At 38.3% G+C, this 24,683-nt stretch overlaps 1 protein-coding gene across 3 annotated transcripts in view; it reads left to right on the top strand.

Annotated features, from left to right (window-relative positions):
* SEC11A (SEC11 homolog A, signal peptidase complex subunit) overlaps positions 1-24,418 on the top strand; it is a 32,885-nt gene extending 8,467 nt beyond the window's left edge. For 2 of the 3 annotated variants that reach the window (XM_012098497.3, XM_027957088.3), the window contains exons 2-6: positions 6,108-6,217; positions 10,795-10,944; positions 17,618-17,737; positions 23,662-23,719; positions 23,902-24,418. In XM_012098497.3, coding sequence (XP_011953887.1) covers positions 6,108-6,217; positions 10,795-10,944; positions 17,618-17,737; positions 23,662-23,719; positions 23,902-23,952 — 489 coding nt within the window. In that variant the 3' untranslated portion in view covers positions 23,953-24,418. The remainder of the gene's footprint in view (positions 1-6,107; positions 6,218-10,794; positions 10,945-17,617; positions 17,738-23,661; positions 23,720-23,901) is intronic. The other variant, XM_042235108.1, reaches the window with a different exon arrangement.
* Positions 24,419-24,683: the final 265 nt, after the last annotated feature.

The following is a 24,683-nucleotide window of genomic DNA, read 5'->3' as shown; positions in this document are numbered from 1 at the left end:
CTGCAGTATTGCTCTGTTTTATTTTTTGGCCACAAGACATACGGGATCTTAGCTCCCGGAACAGGGATTGAACCCGTACCCACTGTGTTGGAAGGTGGTTAACCACTGTATTAACCCCTTGTATTAACTACTGGACCTTCAGGGAAGTCCTGGCCTTTCCTACTTTGTTTTCTTCTGTTACTTTTGTAAATATGTGCCTTTAAAAAAAAACTTTATTGGCATATAATGTATAAAATTCACCCATTTTAAGTGTATAGTTCATGGGTTTTAGTAAATTTATAGGGTTGTGCACCTATCACCACAATCCATTTTTAGGATATTTTCATCATCCCAAAAGATCCTTTGTGTCCTTTTAGTCGATGCCTATTTCCACTCCCAGCCCCAGACATCCACTAATCTACTTCGAATCTCTATGATTTATCTTTACTAGATATTTTATTATTTTATTTGATTTTTTATGAACAATTGGCTTTTAGTAAATCAAAGCAGACATTTTATGTAATGGAATCCTGTAAAATTCAACAAAATCCTTTTGTAGCTGGTTGTTTTCATGTCACATAATTTTGTAAAATTGTGGTGAAATACACTTAACAAAATTTTCTGTCCTAACCATTTTTACTTTATTTATTTTTTAAAATTGAAATGTAGTCGATTAACAATGTTGTGTTCGTTGCAGGTGTATAGCAAAAAGATTCAGTTACACGTATGTATATGTCTTCTTTTTCAGAGTCAAATTGGTTTGTTTTTCTTTACTATTTTTCTGTTTTCTATTTCAGTATTTCTACTCCTAATTTTAGTATTTCTTTTCTGTGAGTTACTTTGGATTTCATTTGAGTTTTCCTAGTGTTTTAAGTTGGAAGCTTAATTTGGGAAATCTACAAATATTTGAAAATTAAACAGTGTATTTCTAAATAACTCATGGGTCAAAGGAGAATCACAGGGAAATTACAAAATATTTTGAACTGAATATAAACCAAAACACAGCTTACAATTTGAGACCTTTCTGTTTTTCTTAACATAGGGTTTACTGCTATAAAATTCCCTCTACATACTATCAGTGCATCCCACAGATTTTGAAATGTTGTATTTTTATTCTCTTTTGATTTCTTCTACCATGGGTGATTTTAGAAGTATCTTATTTGATTTCTAAACATTTGGGGCAGTTTTTCAGGTATCTTTCTGTTACTGATTTCTATTTTTATGCCATTGTGATTGGAGAATATTCTTTGCATAATTCAAATTCCTTTCTATTTATTGAGACTTGTTTTGTGGTCTTGAATACGGTCTGTCTTTCTGAACAGTCTGTGTGTTTTTAAAAGGAATGTGTATCTGCTCTTGTTGGACAGAAGGTTCTGTAAACATCAGTTAGGTCAAACTGGTTGGTGGTGTCGTTCAAATCTTTTCTATGCTCATTGATTTTTTTAATCTTCTTGCTGTATCAGTTATTGAGAAGGGATATTGACATTTTGGACTGTAACTGTGAGTTTGTCTATTTCTTTTCCATTATGTTTTATCACAAGATATTGAATATAGTTCCCTGTGCTATACATTAGGACCTGGTTGTTTATCCATTCTGAATGTAATGGTTTGCATCTACCAAACCCCAAACTTCCGGTCCATCCCTCCCTCTCCCTCTGCTTCTTGTGGGAGAGTGTGTTCTTTATGTCTGTGAGTCAGTTTGTGTTTTAAATAGGCTCATTTGTGGCACATTTTAGATTCCACATATAAGTGATATCATTTGATATTTGTCTTTCTCTTTCTGACTTACTTCACTTGGTACGATAATCTCTAGCTGCATCTTGAAATAGTTTTTTATTACTATGACTTTAGTTTCACTAAACTTTTCTTTTGTGATGTCTAATCTGCTGTTATTCCATTTTGTGTGGTTATCAGGCAAGATTGGGCACATGCAAGGTGGTATGGCCATAGCCAGCCTGTGTGGTTTTAATTTCAGACGTTTTCTATTTCATCTCTAGAGGTTTGAGTTGGGTCTTATAGTTTCCATCATCCAAGTTTCTAATGTGCTCAGTCTTTCCCCTACCATCTTCTTTGTTTTTAATTCTGGCTGAGCCACACAGCTTGTGGGATCTTAGTTCCCCAAACAGGGATTGAACCTGGGCTGCAGCAATGAAAGTGCTGAGTCCTAACCATTGGACCACGAGGGAATTCCCGATTCAAGAACTTTTTTAAAAGGCTTTGTTAGGCAAGTCCACAGCAGCCTTTAGTCCAAGGTTAATTTTTCACCACAACTAAACAGTAACTTTTGAGTATGCTATCCAAAGCCCACGTGTTATGAACATTTCTACTCTGGCCAGTGGAAACAAATTATTCCTGCCCCATATGAACTTTCAGAATTGTTCCTTTGCTCCTTTTAGATGGTTCTTTAGATGAGTCACTTCCCTCAGATGCATGTGCTAATCCTTGCTGATCATCACTCAGCTGAAGACTTGAGAAGAGAGGCTGCATAGATCTTTGTATAGTTCTCATTTCTGCAATGCCTCACAGTCAAAGCTGCCTTCGTCTCCCCAGACTCCCAGTTCCTTGTCATCAAGTAAGGAGCAAGTTGGGGCAATTATAGGGCTCATCTCGTTTCTCCTTTCATTGTTCTATGCTATCTGGACACAGTCACATGTCCAGTGTCTGAAAACCTTTGTTCATATATTTTATCTAGTGTTTTAATTATTTTAGGCAGCAAGGTAAATTTGATCCCTTTTTCTCCAGCTTGGCCTGAATAACATGTTTGTTTGTTTGTTTGTTTTTTAACTTTTTAATTTTGTATTGGGGTATAGGTGATTAACAAACAATGTCGTGATAGTTTCAAGTGGATGGCAAAGGGACTCAGCCATAAATATACATGTATCCATTCTCCCCCATAACATTAAGTAGAGTAAATAGCATATTTTTGAGATTTATCTATGTTGTGTATTTCAATAGTTTATTCATTTCTATTCCTGAGTAGTTTTCCATCATTTAGAAATAATGTTGTAATTTTATTTATTCACCTGTCGATGGACATTTGGGTTTGTTTTTTTTTTCCAATTTGAGCTATTATGAATGAAACTACTATACAAGTGTTGGTGTGGATATGTTTTCATTTGTCAGGTTTTAAAGAAATTTAATGGATTTTTTAAAATGAAAGTCGTCTTTGTCGTTTAGACAAATCAGGAATTTTTGTTACTGTTGTTATCATTTAAGACCCTCACTGGGACTATCAGTGACTTTGTATATTGGACCATAATAAGTGTCCATTCTGCATACGCTTCAGTTTTTCAGTGCCATAAGTTTTACTTGTAGCTGCTCTCAGTGTATCTGCTTCTAACACCTAGTTTCTAACTGCTACTTCTATGAATTAGAAACCAGGGGAATTGTGATTATGAATTAATAAGTCTCTTAAGTTTGAGGTCTTAGAGTAAGTGGCCTCTAAAGCCAGCTGCTCTTCTGTGGCTCTCAGACACGTTTTTGCTTCCATGGCCATGCTTGTCTCCCCTTGAGAGTACTAGAAGTCTGACTCCTATGGAAATACTCTATCTGTTGAACCTCAAGTATCTCTTCTGAGGACAGGAAACATAATGCTGTGTAACTAATAAGTGCAAGTGTCTAACTTCCAGATTTGTTGTTTAGTCACTAAGTCGTTTCTGGGTCTTTTGCAACCCCATGGACTGTACCCACTAGGCTCCTTTGTGCATGAGATTTCCCAGGCAAGAATGCTAGAGGGGGTTGCGATTTCTTTCTCTAAGGGGTCTTCCTGACTCAGGACTTGAACCTGCATATCCTGCATTGGCAGGTGGATTCTTTACCACTGAGCCACCAGGGAAGCCCCAGCTTCCATATTAGAACTTGTTAAATGATAAAATTTAAACTTACTATCAGCTTTATTTTGCTGAATTTTCTGTTGTAGGTTTTTCTCAAATTCTTGTTATTTATTACTTACTGTGTATTTTAAATTATGTAGATTATTCTAGTCATGGAACTTTGAGGGGAAGTCTCTACACACTACTTCCTAAAACTGCAAAAGAAAAATAGCACACATAAATCCTTATGCCATAGCTACCAAGAGATGTTACATAGAGCTTTGACTGGTTTTTAATAACATTCTCTACCTTTGAACACTGAAGAACGTAATGTTCCAGCCATTTCTTAGCAAAAATAATGGGGCTATTCAGCTCTGTGATTGTTACCCTACATATGTCACATGCCCTGTTAATAGCCTGCTGTGGCCAAATGGTATGAGAGGGTTAGGGAGCTGCCACCTTACTTCTGTCAATTCCCAAAATACTGCTTTCTCTACATTCATTCTGTACATTCATTAGCATTCAGATACAGTGGGAAGAAAGCAGGGGCTTTTGAGTAAAGATTTTTGTCATGGAAAAGGGGCAAAGAGAGTGAAAACTACGGTACTTTCAAACTTTTGCTCAGGTAGGATATTTGTTTTCGCAGATGGTGTGCTTCTGTCTAGGCTTTGACAGTCAGTCACACACTGACTCAGAGGTGTACAAGCAGGCATCTTTCAAGGACAATTTATAATTGTACATAGTGAGAGACTCAGCCTCTTTCTCTACTGTTGAGGTTGCCCTCGATGATTGGATACATGTCACAACAATGATTGTGTAGTGAAAATAGGATTACATGTCTGAGGAAAAAGAGAAGAGTAATTATAGTGACCTCCTTGCAGGGACAGAGAAAATCAAGATTTTTTAAATCTTTCATTTTTCTTTTAAAGAACAGCTACTTCAGGGACTTCTGTCATAGCCTAGTGGTTAAGAATCTGCCCTCAGTGGCAGGGGGCATAGGGTCCATCCCTGGGTGGGGAACTAAGATCCCACACGCTACAGGGTGCAGCCAAAAAAAAAAAAAAAAACCCAACCAGTTATTTTATTAGCTATCCCACACCTGTTCTGACAGTGCTACATCTGTGCCCTTCTGAAAACAGAAAGCTTTTCCTCAGCAAAACAGATTTGAACTGACTGACATGTAGCTATTTTTAGCTTTATTTATTTCAGTATGTTTTTTATGTTTTGCTGCAGAAATATTAATAGGCTTGATTATAGGATATTGCCTGCTCGGAGTGTTACGTACCATATGGTATGTTCGGGTATTACCTTTTCAAAATCTGGCCAATTCTGAATTATGAAGCCTTTCTGACCCCCAAGGGTTTTAAATAAGGAATCATGAAACTATGTTTTGTAGTTTTTATAGAATCCCACAGCCCTTCCTTCAGTGACTCTGGATTGGGGCCCTTAATCTTTTGCCCTAACCAGTAGTGTATATAGGTGACTTTCTTAGCATGGGAGGTTTGGAAAATAGAGCTTCGAGCTGAATTCCTGACTGCCGATCCACAAGCTGACCACAGTCACTGCTTAAAAGCTAGTTTGTCTATCCTTAGCCTCTTTGACTCTACTTCCTTAAATCTGTCTTTGGAATAAAAAGACTATTTTTTGTCTTTTCAAAAAATAATATAAAACAAGAGGTTTGGCTTTGACAAAGTCATTTCCTCTCTCTGAGACTAAGTTTCCTCCCCTGTAAAATGAGGGTTCAGGTTAAATGTCATTGAATAGTCTGTAATTATCAAGGGCTATGTATTGTAGAAAAGTAAGTCCTAGAGGAGTTTCGAAGCACAGGTACATTGCTGTTGGCTGGTATGTGCTGTGAATGTGATGGAATTTAAGCTGAATGGTTGTGAAGCCCAAATGAAATAATTTATGTGAAAAGTTCTGAAAATGATGTTATCATATGAATGTAATATGTTTTAGCAAACAAAGCAGAGCAGGATTCTTGGGGTGGTTGAGGGGCTGTACTGGGATGTGCTGATGGGATAATTATTACACAGTTTGAAAGGCAGTCTCTGGGACTTCCCTGGGGTTCAGTGGCTAAGTCTCTGCGCTCCCAGTATAGGGGACCTGGGTTCAATCCCTGGTCAAGGAACTAGGGATCGAACATGCCACAACTAAGACCCAGTGCAGCCAAAAAAATAAATAAAATTTTAAAAGAAGTCTCTGAACTTCAGGTGCCCTAATAGTACTACTTGAAACTTTAAGACTGATACTACTCTCAGTTGCTTTCCTCGGTCGGGCTAACTGTGGATCTGATGTCTTCTCTTGTTCTTACAGCTCTATTATCAAGTCCTAAATTTTGGAATGATTGTCTCCTCAGCACTAATGATCTGGAAGGGGTTAATGGTCATAACTGGAAGTGAAAGTCCGATTGTAGTGGTGCTCAGGTAACAATTTTTCTTTTCAAGGCATGGGGTTGCACGGCATAACTTGGGAGAGAAACTGAGATGTTGAATAACAGATATATCAGTCCTTTAGACATTACTGTTTCCCAGAAGAGGGCCTGGAAGAAAATTTGTTTTTCTTTCTCAGTTGTGAGAAATTCTCAACTTTGTCCAGAGCTTTCCATTCAGATCCCAAAGGGCTCATGACTTTTCCATGAAATGTTTACCATATGAGCTTTATTTTTGGCACATTTGTTAAGAAAGTGTTTCAGTATAGCTTATTTTCCCGAAATCCTTCTGTCTTCATATGTTTTTTTACTTTAGTCTATCAGGGCTGATGGTGGTTTAGTCGCTCAGTCGTGTCCGACTCTTTGTGACCCCATGGACTGTAGCCTGCCAGGCTCCTCTGTCCACGGGATTTTCCAGGCAAGAATACTGGAGTGAGTTGCCATTTTCTTCTCCAATCAAGGCTGATACTTAGTTGTTAATTTACAAGATCATATATCATCTTCATAAATTACGACTTCTTCTGCAGCATGTTCTCAGTGTCAGTACAGAAGCCTCACTAATTATTTCCATGTTTCATGCTGACCTTTAAATATCACTTCTAAGTAGACTTCAGGAATTTTGAATATATTAATGCCATCTCTTAAAGTGACAAATAGTACTGATTTTTCCTTCCCTATCCTTATACTCATATGCTTAATGATTTTAAAAACTTAATTTAGTAACTCATTTTTGGAGAATTAACACTTGGTTATTTAATTGAATCATTATAATTTGGTCTTATTTGAATCTTAATTATGTATACTGTCTCAGGTATTTTCTGGGGATAATAGAGTATAAATATAAAATGGATTGAATCATTAACATTACCTAGAGTCTAGATAATAGTACATTAGTCTTAAGAATTTGACTCTGTCTTACTAGGCTATACTTCCAGCAGTAAATGGTTAGAAGCACTGGGTCTCCAGTGTCTTCCTCCTCCCTTACTAACACTCATATGCACACCCTTGGTCTGTCTTTATTACTAATCAAATGCAGTTGTGATTTTAAAGATCCAGTGAAATGTCTGGATTTTATTATCTGGGAAAGAACTTAATGTATTGTTCTAGGAGTATGGAGACTTGGGTCTTTAGCTCTTTCATTGTCTTTCGTACAACCTTGGGCAAGTCTCTTACAGACTCAATCATAGCTTTCTCATCTATAAAATGAAGACTAGACCGAGATGTTCCAGGTCTAAAATTGTGTGGCCCTAAGTTCCTGGACAGTTTTGAATTCAGTGAGTGTTCAAACACTAATGGAAGGAGAAGCCCCACTAATTGTCGCTGTGGGGAAAAGCTGTAGAGAGAAGGCCCAGGGAGGCTTCTTTTGGAGATTCTTCTGGGATTATTTCAGACTGAGTTTCATTCAGTGGAGATGCTTAAGGACAGTCTAATTACCTTTAAACTGGAATGATGGAGTGAATAGGGGATTGTACTAAACACCTGCTCCACACTTGGGTGGTCCTGAAAATATCAGCTGGGATTTTAAAGGGATGTTTGGATAAGTTTTTGGTAGCTAGGTTATTCATATATTAAGCTTTTCTGATTGGCAACATGGAATAAAAAAAAAATAAAAAGAGACCAGGTCAAGAGAGCATCTGGTCAAGACTGGTGGGAGTAGTCATTAGAGAATAGGTAACTTACGTGGTTTTATGAAACTTCAAGGAATATAATTTTTACCTAGATCCAAGTGTACCTCCAAGGACTCAGGCCATCTGAAAATCCACTTTTAGGACTTCAGTGAAACTATTGGGAATAAAGACAAATACTTATTATTTATTTTATTTACTGAAGTTTCAGGGAACATTCAAAACTGATTTTTTTCCCCCTTTGTGACACTGAAGTCAGTTTTATTTATATTTATACATAATTATGTTTATGCTGCATGGCCTTCAAGATCTTAGTTCCCTGATGGAGGATTGAGCCTAGGCCCCTACCGTGGGAGAGTCCTGACCATGGACCTCCAGGAAATTCCCCAGTTTAATTTATATAAATTACGTATGACCTCTTACAAAGTTGATTGATGATGTATTATATTTAAATGTATAGTTTGATCAGATAATAAATAGTAAGTCTACTAATTATTTAATTTTTTAAAAGTTTCTTTAATAATCCTTTTCACCACATGCTTTTTATCTGTTTTGAATTGCCATCTATATCTGGATTCTTAAACCTTTTTTTTTCCTCATCCAACTTTATCCCCTGAATCTCCACTCTTGTTTTCATCCTACGCTAACATCTCTACCTAGATGTTGACCAGGCACTTGAAGCTCCACCAATAAAAGTGAAATTCATCTTCTTTTCCCCCAAACCTGTTCTTCTTCCTCCTAGCTCTGTGACTGTCACGACCCACCATCTGCTCAGTTGCCAGTGTTGAAAACCCAGGAGTCATTCTCGTTCCCCCTTCTGTTGTAATCCGATTGACCATCACATTTGTTGCTTTCCCTCCCTCTAGTCTGCCCTTTTAGAGCTGTCCTCCCTGCTGTTGTTCTGTTTCAGGCCCTCATCATTTCCTGCTTGGGCTATTATAATGATCTTTAAAAAAAAATGCTTTTATAACAAAAATTTAAAAACACTTAATATATTTTCATTATATGAAATTTTGAAAACACAAAAAATCTAGATGAAACTAAGTCACCTATAGTTCTGGGATATAATCACTATTAACATTTTAGTCTCTTTTTCATGTATATTATTTCTTACATAATTGAGGTAACTCTACATGTATTCTTTTTTCAGTCTTTTCCCCTTATCATTTTCCAGTGTGCATGTTTTAATAACACTTAATAATTGCCTAGTATTCAGTTGTAGATAATACCCTAGACAAGTGGTCTCCCAATTTAGCTTCTCATATTTTGCATCTATTCATGAATCCGATAAATATTTGAATGTCTTCTGTAAACCCTGTAGCTTCTGAAGTGATTTTTTTTTCAAGTGCAGATGTGATCATGATAACTCCCTGCTTAAAGTTCTAGAGTATCTCAGAGGCAGTTTAGCACAGTGAGAGTAGACTCCCTTGGTTTAATTCCCTCTTTTATAATTTCTTTTTTTTACTAATAACTCTAGGCCAGTCTAAGCCTCAGTCTCCTTATCTATAAAGTTAGGATAATTATAGTACCTACATCGTAGTTTGAAATAAAGAAACACCACTTAGAATTAGCACTTTGCATATAAGTGCTCGATAAAGCTGAGTCATTGAACCAGAACAACCTCAACTTTTATCTGTTTTATTTATATAATTTTCAAGCAAGATTTTATTTGAACCAAGGATGTCACTGATTTTTTTTAAAAATCAACCAAAATAAAAACTTGAAAATTTCATGTCTAGAATACCTTTTATAATGTTTTCACCAAACACGTGTTTCATCTTTTGTCTGAATACCTTCCGAGAAAGGGAATTGATTGCCCCATGAGGAAGCTTAACAGAAGTTTTAAGAATAAACATTGTGCTGAAAAATCCATATTTCTAGTGAGCCCCCAAATTTGCTCGTGTTTCAATCACCTGGGATCTTTACAGAATATTGGTTTGATGCCTACTTCTCATCCTCAGACATTCTGATTTAAGTGGTTTGAGACATGACCTGGGCATGGGGATTATTGAGTTTCTCAGATGATTCTTATGTACAACAGAGTTTGGGAGCCACTGCTATACTCCCTTATATATACAGAGGACCAGAGTCTTCAAACAGAAGTGTTTGAACCTTGTCATTGTTCTTGTGTTGAATTTTATTCCTTGTCGATCCATTTTTTCCTTATTAAACTTACTGAAAATTAGAGTTTGAGTTTCTGAAATACTGATGCACTATTTCATTATAGAAAGAAAGGTTTCATCAAGTAGTGCAAATAGCTTAGGACCGTTGAAGAACTTGGTATAAGGTAGAACAGGTGAAAGGCAAGAAGACACTCTAGAAGTTTGTAACCACTAAGTACCATCAAATTGAATTTCTTTGCTCGTTTTTGAAATTCTTAGGCAAAAATCTCTGCTTTTGTCCTTGGTTTTCTTTCTTGTTTCTTTTTTTTTTAAATAAATCAGTTGATAGCACAAGCCTTATCTCTGTAGCTGACTGTCCTTGACTTGATGAGCTGTTTTTCCTTCTTGTTGGATTGAAACCATAAGGTCATCTTGCTCTGTATCTTTATAAATGGCAGAAGAAGATGATCTGGTTCTCATTTGAATATTTGAATATCTTTAGTGTTTTCAGATGGAGAATAAGGGCAGGGATTATAAAGTTCATTCTTTTATATTCTGTTTTGAAATTTTAAAAGGTTACGGAATTAGTAACATTGCCCTTTTCAAAATTTAAGCTCTTTTGAATAGTAATGGTTGAAAGGGAGCTAGTTAACTAAAGGAAACCTTTAGTATAACTAATTAGTATAAAGAAACCTTTTTTGGGGGGACAGTACACATGTATGTTGATACATTTGTTAAGGTATTAAGTATATTACAAAGGTGATAACTTTTGTTGAATATCTAACTTTGAAAATAAATTTAATCTCAGACACTCTTTTGTTGTTATATTCTGTTTTCCCTCCCAGTGGCAGCATGGAACCTGCATTTCATAGAGGAGATCTTCTCTTTCTAACAAATCGAGTTGAAGATCCCATACGAGTGGGAGAAATTGTTGTTTTTAGGATAGAAGGAAGAGAGATTCCTATAGTTCACCGAGTCTTGAAGATTCATGAAAAGTATGTGCAAACTATATCTTCTCTATTTTAAAATATGTTTATGTTTTAGCTTTTGCGGTATTTCATTTTGATAGCCCAAAGATTTAAGAAAGGGTGGGAACTCCTAGGTCCTTCTTCTAGTCCATTTTTATGAGCTTCTTTTGGTGACATTTGGAAAACTAAATACTTACTAATTCATCTATTTCCCTGAGGGCTTTTCTGAAGATTTTTCTTGGATCTCTTCTACTTCCCAATCAGATCAGTGACCCTATATATCATCCCAGAAAAAAACATCACATAAAGATTGATCCCAAACAAGGATCTTTTTATATAATGGATGAGGTAGCCCTAATCTTTCAAAAGTAAACCTTTAAGGCAATCTCACAGACATTTTAAGAATAAATTTATCAACTTTTTCAAAATTCCAAAGAAAACTTTTGAAATCTGAAATTATTTATTCTTGTAAATATAGACTTGGATTTTAGAATTGAAAAGAACATGCGTAAGACCTTTGGAATTCACGGGAGGTGGAGGAGGGGTGTAACAATGAACAAAAGCTGTCGCGTCTCAGGTCTCAGTTTCCCTGTCTGTGATAGAAAGAAGTTCAAGAAGAAAAAAAAAAAAAAGAAGTTCAAGAAGGTGAGCTCTGGGTTCTTAGCCTGTGCTCTCTGTGCAACTACATATTCTCACCCGTCCCTTCCAAATTTATAACATTTCTGGTTAGAAGGGAAGGAAGGGGAGAAGTGGAGGAGAAGGGAGTGTCCTGGGGAACATATTAGAGGGAGGCAAGGCAGTGGGAGTGATGTAGGTTCCTGAGTATGAGGAAGCCCTAAGTAAATCCTGCCTCATTCTTAAACCCTCTCAAGTAGTTTATATTCTCCACTTATAATAGAGGGAACCATCGTCCCCTGTTGCTTTTTGAAGATCATTGTAAACATTTTAGCTTAGAAGAGTTCTTTCTTCATTGATGAAATAAAGATCTGACTGTTCTTCTTTTTCTATACCTCAGTATATTGAGAGGTATAATTTTTTTTTTATTTTTATTTTACTTTACAATACTGTATTGGTTTTGCCATACATTGACATGAATCCACCACGGGTGTACATGAGTTCCCAAACATGAACCCCCCTCCCACCTCCCACCCTATATCATCTCTCTGGATCATCCCCGTGCACCAGCCCCAAGCATCCTGTATCCTGCATCAAATATAGACTGGCAATTCGTTTCTTGCATGATAATATACATGTTTCAATGCCATTCTCCCAAATCATCCTACCCTCTCCCTCTCCCTCTCCCTCTCCCTCAGAGTCCAAAAGTCCACTCTACACATCTGTGTCTTTTGCTGTCTCGCATACAGGGTTATCATTACCATCTTTCTAAAGAGAGATTATAATATTTTGAAAATATTTTTATTTATTTGGATACACTGGGCCTTAGTTGCAGCACGTGGGATCTAGTTCCCTAACCAGGGATGGAATCCAGACCCTTTGCATTGGGAACACGGAATCTTAGCCCCTGGACCGCCAGGGAAGTCCCAAGATTATAATTTTTAAATGGCATTCTATTGGTGACTGGGAAGGAATTACTTAGTTGTTTTTTTTTTGTTTAAGAATCATGAAGCTTTATTTAGTACAGGTAGTGTTTTCCAAATTCTCAGAGTATTTGTGTTTTTTGTTCTCAGCACTGCCTTTTGTGAACAGATCAGGACCAACTTTCCCCCAGATTTATCAGAGAAAATCAGACCCTGCTTTGGGTGGAGCAGAAGTTGTACATTTTTATACGTGATCCTTTGAAATGGAGTTTTTTAGTTTAAAAAAGTTATCTTGGGTGGGAGGTTCAAGAGGGAGGGGGCATACGTTATACCTACGGCTGATTCATGTTGATACATGGCAGAAACCAACACAAGGTTATAAAGCAGTTATCCTCCAATTAAACAGAAATAAATTTTTTAAAAAAAGAACTAAGGGCATAAAGCATGTGGAAACCCTTCTTGATTAAGCAACTGAAGACAAAATCCTGAGGAAACAAAGAGCTTAGAAATGCAAAAGTCATACGAAGATTAGGGATTATCATGGAATCTATAAAGGCTGCATTAAACATTGTGGAAATTATGTTTCAGAATTAAAGTTGAGAATTAAAAAAAAACACACCAGGGATGTGCATGCAGGTAAGGTTGTACGTACTGTCATTTCAATTCAATTCAGTCGCTCAGTCCTGTCTGACTCTTTGTGACTCAATGGACTGCAGTACGCTAGGCTTCCCTGTCTATCACCAACTCCTGGAGTTTGCTCAGACTCATGTCCATCGAGTCAGTGATGCCATCCAAACATCTCTGTCGACCCCTTCTCCTGCCTTCAATCTTTCCCAGCATCAGGGCCTTTTCTAATGAGTCAGTTCTTTGCATCAGGTGGCCAAAGTATTGGAGTGTCAGCTTCAACATCAGTCCTTCCAGTGAATACTCAGGACTGATTTCCTTTAGGATTGGCTGGTTGGATCTCCTTGCAGTCCAGGGGACTCTCAAGAGTCTTCTTCAACACTATAGTTCAAAAGCATCATTCTTCGGCATTCAGGTTTCTTTGTAGTCCAACTCACATCCATACATGACTACTAGGAAAACCATCGCTTTGACTAGTCAGACCTTTGTTGGCAAAGTAATGTCTCTGCGTTTTAATATGCTGTGTAGGTTGGTCATAGCTTTTCTTCCAAGGAGCAAGCGTCTTTTAATTTCATGGCTGCAGTCACCATTTGCAGTGATTTTGAAGCCCCCCAAAATAAAGTCTCTCATTGTTTCTGCTGTTTCCCATCTGTTTGCCATGAAGTGATGGGATGGGATGCCATGATCTTAGTTTTCTGAATGTTGAGTTTTAAGCCAACTTTTTCAGTCTCCTCTTTCATTTTCATTAAGAGGCTCTTTAGTTCTTCACTTTCTGCCATAAGGGTGGTATCATCAGTGTACCTGAGGTTATTGCTATTTCTCCTAGCAATCTTGATTTCCAGCTTGTGCCTCATCTAGCCCGGCATTTCTCATGATGTACTCTGCATTAAGTTAAATAAGCAGGGTGACAATATACAGTCTTAACATACTTCTTTCCCAATTTGGAACCAGTCTGTTGTTCCATGTCCAGTTCTAACTGTTGCTTCTTGACCTGCATATAGATTTCTCAGAAGGCAGGTCAGATGGTCTGGTATTCCCATCTCTTTCAGAATTTTCCACAATTTGTGACCCACACAGTCAAAGGCTTTGGTGTTGTCAATAAAGCAGAAGTAGATGTTTTTCTGAACTCTTGCTTTTTCGATGATCCATTGGATGTTGGCAATTTGATCTTTGCTTCCTCTGCCTTTTTTAAATCCATCTTGAACATCTGGAAATTCATGGTTCACGTACTGTTGAAGCCTGGCTTGGAGAATTTTGAGCATTACTTTGCTAGCATGTGAGATGAGTGCAATTGTGCGGTAGTTTGAACATTCTTTGGCCTTGCCTTTTTTGGGGATTGGAATGAAAGCTGTGGCAATATGTACTGTGGCAAACAGCAAAAAACATCTTCCTTAAATCCTTCTCTTTCCTTCAGCTGTTTCTTGTCTTCTATTTTCTTCCAAAATGGATGCATTAGGAAAGAGGAGTGAATGAAGTTGGTTTTTTAATTTAAAAGGTGAAAGTGAAAGTGAAGTCGCTCAGTAGTGTCTGACTCTTTGCAACCTCGTGGACTGTAGCACTAGGCTTCTCCGTCCATGGGATTCTCCAGGCAGGAATACTGGAGTGGATTACCATTTCCTTCTCCAGGGGATCTTCCCGACCCAGGAATCTTCTCGACCCGGGTCTCCCGCATTGGAGGCAGATGCTTTAACCTCTGAGCCACCAGGGAAGCCTGGTGAAAGGTAGCTGTTAAATGTTACCAGTTGACTGAATTCTCTTGGATAGCTCTTTTATTAGCCTGTGAGCAATTCTTAATACATTTTCCCCACTTATAAACTCTTTATCTTATTTTATAGCCTATTCTAATATGTATTTAGTAAGTTCAGCCTGTAGGTAGTACTATAATTTGATGATATTGAATACTGGCACGTGATAAAGAGTTTAGAAGAATTTGCCATGGGGGTGACTTAGTCCTTACTCTGCATTTTCATGATGGTCTCTTGCAACTCACTATCCCCTCCCCTCCACACACACCTGTTTTCTTTTACCCTCCAGGATTTTTCAAACATTCTTTCACTTACTGAGTTGTCAGATACAGGTTATTTTTCTCTGTATATATTTGCATTTTTTCTAATTGGAATCTCATTTTTAATGATACTGTTTGCACTTGAATGTTTTTAGTGTCTGCAACACCTCCAATTTAGTTCTATCTGCTGATGGTTTAGTGTCTAGTGAGCCAGTTTCTCCCTTAGAATCTAAGTAGGTATTAGTCTGTAGGAGCTGAAGCTATTTTTCTTCTTTCTAGTCAAACTGTTAACTCAAACTCATTTGAGTTAGTTTTAAGATAGTCTTTGTCAACTGTAAATTTCAATTAATTTTAAGATTACTAGAAGCCACGTGGTTCTTTAGTATCATTATTATTATTTAATTTATTTCATTTGTGTGTATATGTGCTTAGTTGCTCAGTCATGTCCGACTCTTTGTGACACCATGGACTGCAGCCTGCCAAGCTCCTCTGTCCTTGGGGATCCTCCAGGCAAGGATACTAGAGTGGATCGCCATGCCCTTCTCCAGGGGATCTTCCCAACCAAGGAATCGAACCCAAGTGTCCCGCATTGCAGGCGGATTCTTTACCATCTGAGCCACCAGGGAAGCCTGGTTCTTTAGTAATATTAAACTAATAATTGTCTAATCAAGTAAGGTGATGTTTATATAGACCCTGGCTTGTAAAAGTAGTATATATTTGTTGGAGAAAAAACTTAAAACCCCATAGATAGCTGCTGTTCACACCTTGGTCTATCATTTTAGACCTTGCTTAGTATTTTTCTTTTTCAATTTTTCTTTTAATATGAGGATTTCTAACATTCACAAAAGTAGACAAAACAGTATAATGAACTTCCATGTACCAATCACCTAGTTCCAATAGGCTACAATTAGCAGTTCAGGCAGTTCTGTTGCTCAGTCATGTCCGACTCTTTGCGACCCCATGGACTGCAGCACACCAGGCCTCCCTGTCCATCACCAACTCCCGGAGCCTACTCAAACTCATGTGCATCGCGTCAGTGATGCCATCCAAACATCTCATCCTCTGTCATCCCCTTCTCCTGCCTTCAATCTTTCCCAGCATCAGGGTCTTTTCCAGTGAGTTGGTTCTCTGCATCAGGTGGCCAAAGTATTGGAGTTTCAGCCTCAGCATCAGTCCTTCCAATGAATAGTCAAGACTGACTTCCTTTAGGATGGACTGGTTGGATCTTCTTGCAGTCCAGGGGACACTCAGGAGTCTTTTCCAACACTACAGTTCAAAAGCATCAATTCTTCAGTGCTCAGCTTTCTTTATAGTCCAACTCTCACATCCATACATGACTACTGGAAAAACCGCAGCCTTGACTAGATGGACCTTTGTCGGCAAAGTAATGTCTTTGCTTTTTAATATGGTGTGTAGGTTGGTCGTAGCTTTTCTTCCAAGGAGCAAGTGTCTTTTAATTTCATGGCTGCAGTCACCATCTGCAGTGGATTTTGGAGCCCAAAGAAATAAAGTCTCTCACTGTTTCCGCTGTTTTCCCATCTATTTGCCATGAAGTATGGGATGGGATGCCATGATCTTAGTTTTCTGATTGTTGAGTTTTAAGCCAACTTTTTCACTCTCCTCTTTTACTTCCATCAAGAGGCTCCTTAGTTCTTCTTCGCTTTCTGCCATAAGAATGGTGTCATCTGCGTATCTGAGGTTATTGATATTTCTCCCGGCAAGCTTGATTCCAGATAATTAGCATGCTTACACCTAAAAAAATGAATAAATGTTTCTTTGTATTATTAAGTTTCCAATCTTTGTTCACATTTCCAATTGTGTCTTAACTGTTTTCAGCAGTTTCTTTGAAACCAGATTTAAAGGACGTCCTCAGTTGCATTTGGTTAATATAGCTTTATGTCTTTTATTTATTTATTTATTTAATTTATTTTTAAATTTTTTTTTTTAGTTTTTTATTTTTTAAATTTTAAAATCTTTAATTCTTACATGCGTTCCCAATATGTCTTTTATTTAATCTGTAAATTCCTTCTCCAACTTTCTTTGTTTCTTGCGATTTATTAGTTAAAGAAACTGGGTCATTCTGCATTTTCCCATTGTCTTCATTTTGCAGATTATATCCTGTAGGATAGTTTAATGTTTTCCTTTGCTGTTGGTATTTCCAGAAAGTTGGTGGTTTGTGTTTATCTTATTATAAAAATAAAAATATAAAAAATTATTCTGTACATGCTATTTTGTAATATGTTTTCACAATAAAATTTGTATGCTCTAATGTCATTAAATTTGTTCTTCTATATCATTATCCTTAATGCTTGTATGGATTTCAACTCCTGTTAGCCTTTTAGCTTGTTTTCAGTTTTTTCCTGTTATAAACAACACAGCTGTGAACATCTTTTGGCTAAATAATTATTTTGATATTGGGAATGAAGATAAAATACCACAGTTCCATAGGAATTTTCAGTTATCATGAGCAAATTTTGTACTTTCAAATGGCATGAAGGTATTTGATGGCTTGTGTTTCCTTTACTCTTTTAAGGCAAAATGGACATATCAAGTTTTTAACCAAAGGAGATAATAATGCGGTTGATGATCGAGGCCTCTATAAACAAGGACAACATTGGTTAGAGAAAAAAGATGTCGTGGGAAGAGCAAGGGGGTAAGTAGAGAGGGGAGATTTAGACACATTGGCTATCTGGTTTGTATTGGCTGATCATACACAATTGAATATAATGGTTTGGTCCTGTTTTGGTCAAATCATCTTGTGTCTTTTGAAAACGTACGCTTCTTAAAACACATTTGTAACTTCTACTGCTCCAGAAGGGAGAATGTGGACTGCTGAAAAAGAACAGAATATTAGTGGTGAGGATGAATTAGAGTGACAGTTTTAAAAATTCATTTGTTTAATTCATTTGTGAAATGTTTTTGTGCACCTCCCATGTACTCTGATGTCTATTCTGTGCTAGGCTCTAGGGATCCAGAGTGATAGTAATCCTCCTTAAAACTCACGTTTTGTAAGTATTTACTGAGTCAGCAACTCAAAGTGTTCATCTAGATTTATTTCATCATGATAATGTATTCCACACTGTTTGATTTCTAGTTGTGAAATTACTGAGGTCAAATGAAATTTTAAAGTTTTATTAAGCCTGTTTATTTCAGATTTTATCAGGAGAACAGATGAGTGGAGGACAGGAATTGTAAGTTATTGGTATGAGGAAGTATGGGATTATTGCTACCTTCATGTTATTAATAGTATTAACAATAACTCACATTTACTAGGGCTTACTATCTGCCAGAGACTCATCCTAAGTGCTTTCTTGACACGAATTACCTCATTTTAACCTCAGAACAACCCTAATATTTCCATTCTACAGATGAGGAAACACATGTGAGGTTGCTTATCTAAGATCACACTGATGCTAAAAGTGGCTGGCTGGCTCCAGAACCCACTGTTTTAACCATCGCCCCCAGATTACTGGTATGACTCTCGAGATGGGCCGCACTTGTCCTCACTATTTAGAAGCCTGGGCTGCTCTGCTCCACTGTCAGGACATCTGCTTCTTCTAACCTTGAACAGACGCGGTGGATTCAGGGGTCCCATGAGCCAGCAGTGGAACTGATGAACCGTGTTCCCGTAGAGAAATAATTTCAAGTTGTTAAGTAGAAGTAACAGTGTAAGAGATGTTCCGTTTGGGGCTAAAGACAATGGGTCAGGAAAAGCACCGATATGTTTTGTCTTCAGCAGAGCTGGATTTTGTGTACACCTCAAGTTCAAGGGAACTTGATTTCCTAGGATGGAGCCAAACATACTTTTGTGATTCGAATTAGATACATCAGGGCTTTGGAGAAGACAGAGACCCCATTTCTTTCTGTTCCCATGGTGCTGGTAATATCAACTTCTTTGAGTCTTTTTGCTTTTCCTTTAATTGCAAATGTACAGATTCTTATAGAGACACAAGGAAATAACAGACATCAAAAAGCAAAGTCCCTTCTCTCCTTTTCACTCCCTCCATAAATATTTAATTTTTTGGTTCATGTTCTTTTAATCTTTATGTATAAAGATGCAAATCTTAATATGTAAGTGTGTATACAGACATAAACACAGTTTATGTATGGGGAAAGAATGGTCACGCTGCGTTTAACCTCTTTTTTTATCCCCCAGTATTGCTAGTATCTACAGATCAAAAGACTTATTTCCATATCATCATTTTCATATCATCAAAGTCATATGCTACTCCACCGTGTGGAAAGACCATGTTTTTATTTAGCCAACCTCCTATTTGTCGAATGCCTTCAGTTGTTTTCTGTGTTAAAATTGTGAGCAATGTTAACGAGGAATATCCCTCTTACGTGTCTCAGTGGCTCTGCCCTCGCTTTTTTCACAGTACATTTTTAGAAGTGGAGTAACCTGGTGAAACATGAGTGTATCTTAAGGCTCTGGCCGTTGCGCTCTAGTTGTATTTACCCTCCTACCGGTATGACAGAGTGTCCCTTATCTGGATCTTGGGTCTCAGGTGTTCATGCTGCTCTGTCTGCTCACTCTCACTTTTTTCACTTTGGGGTGAAAAAATGCATCATCCCATGAAAAGGTGGAGAAACCAGGCTTTCTTTTTCTCAAGTAGCTTGTCATTCTGAAGAATTTTTCTTTTTTTAATCCCTAACTGTATACAGTGTCATATCTAAAATCCCGACATTGAAAGTTATAGACCTTTTCTTACTTTTAATTAAAAAAAAGTTACAGTCTGGAACTCTCTGAATTAAGTAACCTTCCCCGAAGGGTAAGCACCTGGCACGTGAGTAGCAGGAGCACAGCCTCAACTATACAAATTCACTTTCTGTTGATCCTGTCACCACTTAACCCTGACACATAATGGGGCACATTGCCTCCTTTTGTGGAAATTGTGTTTATAAAACGCTAAACTACATTTCAGAGTCAGACCGTACCCAACCTTGGAACTTTTTTTTTTTTCCTCAAACAGCTGCACACTGAAGCCTAAGGCACTAAATAAAAACAAGTTTAGAACATTTTTTATTGAGCTATAAATCACATATATTGGGATATAAAATTTATCATTTTAAAGTGTACAGTACAGTGGGTCTTATTATATTCAGAAAGTTGTAAAACCATCACTACTATTTAATTCCAGAACATTTCCACACCCCAAAAAGAAAACTAGGTATTCATTTGCAGTCACTCCTTGTCCCCTTTTCCTCGCAGCCCCTGGCAGCCACTCATTTACTTTCTGTCTCTATGGAGTGCCTGTTCTGGACATGCTGTATAAACAGAATCTTACAATATATGTTTGTTTGTTTTTAAATATGTGGTCTTTTATGTCTGGCTTCTTTTACCTAGCGTAACGTTTTCAAGGTTCATTCATGTTGTAGCATGTAATAAAACAATTTTAGAAAGTGAAACTAATACTGAACCTACTAAGAATAGGGGTGATTCTTTCTAACTTCAGGTAGTTGGAAAACACAAGAGAGGCTGTTAGTTTCAGAAGGGTAGAAAGCAACAGAAAAGGGGAAAGCCCGGCAGAAGATCAGGAAATAGAAAAATACTGACAATGATAAAGAGAATAAAAATAAAGGAAGGAACAGAGTAAGTGAGCTCTCTGTTGCCCGAAATCAGGTTTATAGAGGAGGCTTTCAAAATGTACTTTTTACTTAACTTGAAACAGATCATTCCGGGATGGAAACAGTGATCCTTCTTAAGTCAGCTACTAGGGTCCAGACTTCCCAGGCATAGACCTCTCTTGACATTTGACAGATTATTTTCACCCAAAACATCAGCACATGGTTCTTCTTTTTCCTTCTGAGGCTCCTTTCATAGCAGCACCTTTGATACCGAGAACTCCCGGGACTATGTATTTACCCATACTCTGCCTTCTAGATGTTAACTTGCCACACTGGCTGGTGTTGAAGTTGGCTTTGTGAGTGGCATTTTTTTTTTAACTTATTTTAAACGTTCGCTTATTATCAGCTCTGCTTCAGCAGAGTTTATCTGAGTTCAGTAGGAAAAAAGTGCAAATGATTTAAATTTAAGATGACTGATGATAGCAGCTCTTGTCTGTCCATGGAGGGAATCAGTGGTACAGATAAAAAAATTTTCATTTGACTTTGGACTGCCTGTCATATTCTGGCAACCTTATATTTTGCTTCTGTTACTTTTAAAGATCAGGTTGCTTCTATTTCACTTACGATAAGCAAGGTAAAACCACCTTTAGGAGAAAAAAATATTTCCACCGATAACCTATAAGCAGACTGTGTAATCACTGGTTCTTTGAGCATAGATATCATTGTATGGAGGTGACAGTGAAAGTCTCTACCCATGAGAATGGCTGCTGATTGCTCATCAGGCCAGAATTAGCAGCTTGATAATTGTTTTCATGGAAGTCACAGATGCTTTTATAACTTTTAATGTTCATTTTACTGAAAGGCATTTGCCCTTATATTCTTAAATTAGATGATTTTTCTTCTGAAAGACTGGAAACTGTTCCTTATATGAAATGTTATAAATGAGACGAAAGAAATAGAGTTGTTGCATTAGAAAGAAAAAATGTGTATTAAAAATATAGAAAACCTTTATCTACCTTCCTAGAGCTTTAGCAAGTCAATTCTGTAGTGACTGTTCAGTTCTTAGAGGTGCCAGGGGTCAAAACTAAAGCATGGGCCCTAAAGAGGAAGTTATTGTCACTACACACCTGTTCCATGCATCTCACTGGCTAAAGCTGTGCTTCTTGTTCTTAAATGTGCAGAAGTGTCATTTGGGCCTGACCTTCCAGAGGTACACTGACTCAGTAAACCTGGGAAGACAGAGCATCATAACAAGCTGTCCAAGTGATTCTCACACAGAAGTGTAGGTTTTAAGAAGCATCAGCTTACAGGAATGGGCGTTTGGGGAGGAGGAGAGATGGGTCTGGATAGTGCTGCCAGGAGGGAGAAGGGTAGGATGGGGTGGGGACAGGAAACAGAAAGTAGGAGGAGCTCTCAGAAGGAAGCAAAATGCAGCCCAGACAAAGCTGCTGTTTCCCAAGACTGCGTGAGCCTTTGATAGTGGAGGTGTTACATAGGAGGTCGTCTCTGTTTGTGCACCTTTGGTGTGTGCAGCAGTTGTGAGTGCCCTGAATGAAAATACCTGAGACACTTTGAAGGAGGCAAAGATCAGCCTCCCTTCTCTAGGACAAGCTCTAGGACGGTATCCCCAGTCCACTCTCGAATCCAACAGGAGCAGAGGAAGAAAAAGAAAGTTGTACATTTCTAGTAGCTGTTTCCTCCCACATCTTTCTCGCCCCTAAATTTTTATGTTGAAGAGTCTTTTGTTTTGAGGGGAGAATTGAAGTCCTGGGAGGAGATGAGATTCCCCAGGGAAAGAGAAAAGACGAGGCCAGGACATCCCAACCTTCAGTCTGGCAGTCTTTGCTGGAAGCCTGCTATGTGCCGTGTATATCATGTTTGGCCTTGAAGATAGAGTGGGGAGCAGATTGGCACTGTTTTTGCCCCTGGAGAGCTTAGCGTCTAGTAGGGAAGACAGACAACTGCCCAGCTAGTTAGGCAACTAATTCTGTAATTAAACTCATGATGAAGATTTCTGAGAAAATATATGAGGTGCTATGAGATTATTTAATACGTGATTTTTACCTAGTTTGAGGGCATAAACTTTAGGGATGACAGGAAAGCAAGAACTAGTGAAAAATTAAAAAACAGGTGTTGTAGCCGAGGGAGGTGGAGGTGGAGGAGGAGATTGATGTGTTGATGGAAGCCAAGGAGAAAGGTTTCATGGGCAGGATTCTGGTCATCAAAAGTCAAACGCTGCAGAGACAAAAAGGAAGACAGGTGCTGAGACGGGTCTTCTGCAGACAGGGAAAGTGAAAGTTGCTCAGTCATGTCCTACTCTTTGCGACCCCATGGACTGTACAGTCCATGGAATTCTCCAGGCCAAAATACCGCAGTGAGTAGTCATATTCTTTCCCTTCTCCAGGGGATCTTCCCAACCCAGGGATCAAACCCAGGTCTCCCGCATTGCAGGCAGATTCTTTACCAACTGAGCTACCAGGGGTTTAGACTATTCCAAAAGAAGTTTCAGGATTGAGAGAGCCCAGGCCAGATTACACATGGTTATAAAAGGAGAGAGTGGTGAAATCTTAAGTACTATAATAGAGCTGTTACGCTCACTTTGGGGACACTTACCATGAAGTACCTTGTAAAGTTCTGGCTGTGTTTGCCTGGTCTCCCCAGCTAGACTGACAGCTTTCCCAAGGTTATAACAACAGGCCCAGCCCCTGACACTGAATAACACGTGGCATTAGGGTCACCAACTAGAGGTCAGAAACCTCAGATCTGGTACTGGTTCTACCATGTACCCCGGGCATGAGCAACTGTTTCCTCATCTATAAAATGGTGATATCGCTAACTTCCCTGTCACATGGGCTGTTGAAAGAGTCTAATAGAACAGTGTATACAAGTGGACTTTGTCAGCTGAAAGTCAGTATTCAGTGGAAGATAGAACTGAGAATGTTCCATAAATGATAATAGCTACTTAGAAAGTTCTGTGATGCTCAATCTCTTGTGTGTTTGTTTGTTTAGATTTGTTCCTTATATTGGGATTGTGACGATCCTCATGAATGACTATCCTAAATTTAAGGTAAGATCTGATACTTTGCGTTTCATGAGTTCTGGAAACTATTAAATGGATTACAGTTAAAAGATGAAAGGCCAGTTGGATGATTTAGTGACTTACCATGGTCCCAAACTCCAGTTAGTGAACTGAGGCTTTGTGAGCTTCCCCAAGCTTCTCTGACTTGTGCTTCTGTGTTTGTTTTCTAGTACGCTGTGCTCTTTTTGCTGGGTTTATTTGTGCTGGTCCATCGTGAGTAAGAAGTCTGCCTTGCTGTCCTGGAAGATGCTGTACTCTCTGTTCCTGAATGTTGGGAGTAGCTGCCGATCTGCGGTTGGTGGAGTGGAGAGCACATCGGCGCTTCCTGGCTGCGCTGGTTTGCATTCGTTTCTGTTTCCATGCGAGTGCGTGTGGGCGAGTGTGCGCACCACCGCGTGCACTCGAGGGGACTTTCCGTCACAGATTTTCACATGTTGTCACTGTCACACTTCGCATTTTTGTACATCAGTGAATTTTTTATATTAAAAGGTTGAGCCAAAGCCCCCAGTGTTTGTATTTTGAAGCCAAGCTTCACTTCTAAAGTGCCTACAGAATTCTGTAAATGAAAATACAGCTCTGCCCGAGTTTGAAACTGCCATCCCTCCTTCTAATGGGAATGGCATATACTGAGGTGGTCGTAGTCTTTAACTTTTCAAAATTTTAAATAAAAGACTTTGCATATCGAAACCCCTTATCCCTGACTTGTGTTTGTCGGGAAAGCGTTTGAAATTTGCTTTCCTGTGCTGGTTCTTAGCGCCCCTTGGGGAGGTAAAGGCTTTGTTGGGAACAGTTTTTCAGCCAAGAAGGTTGTCCTGATGCTGACAATTGGTTTTTGTCTGCTTGTTTTTGTTTTTGTGAAGCAGAAGTAGGATCTCTTAGTCATAAAATTGACTCTTCACGAGGGTGTGGCTCAGATGTGTATTAGCCCAGCTGGTTGCTGAGAGGTTCAGTG

This window comes from Ovis aries, chromosome 18, assembly GCF_016772045.2.
Source record: "Ovis aries strain OAR_USU_Benz2616 breed Rambouillet chromosome 18, ARS-UI_Ramb_v3.0, whole genome shotgun sequence".
Taxonomy (NCBI): domain Eukaryota; kingdom Metazoa; phylum Chordata; class Mammalia; order Artiodactyla; family Bovidae; genus Ovis; species Ovis aries.
This window is presented reverse-complemented; position numbering and strand designations above follow the sequence as displayed.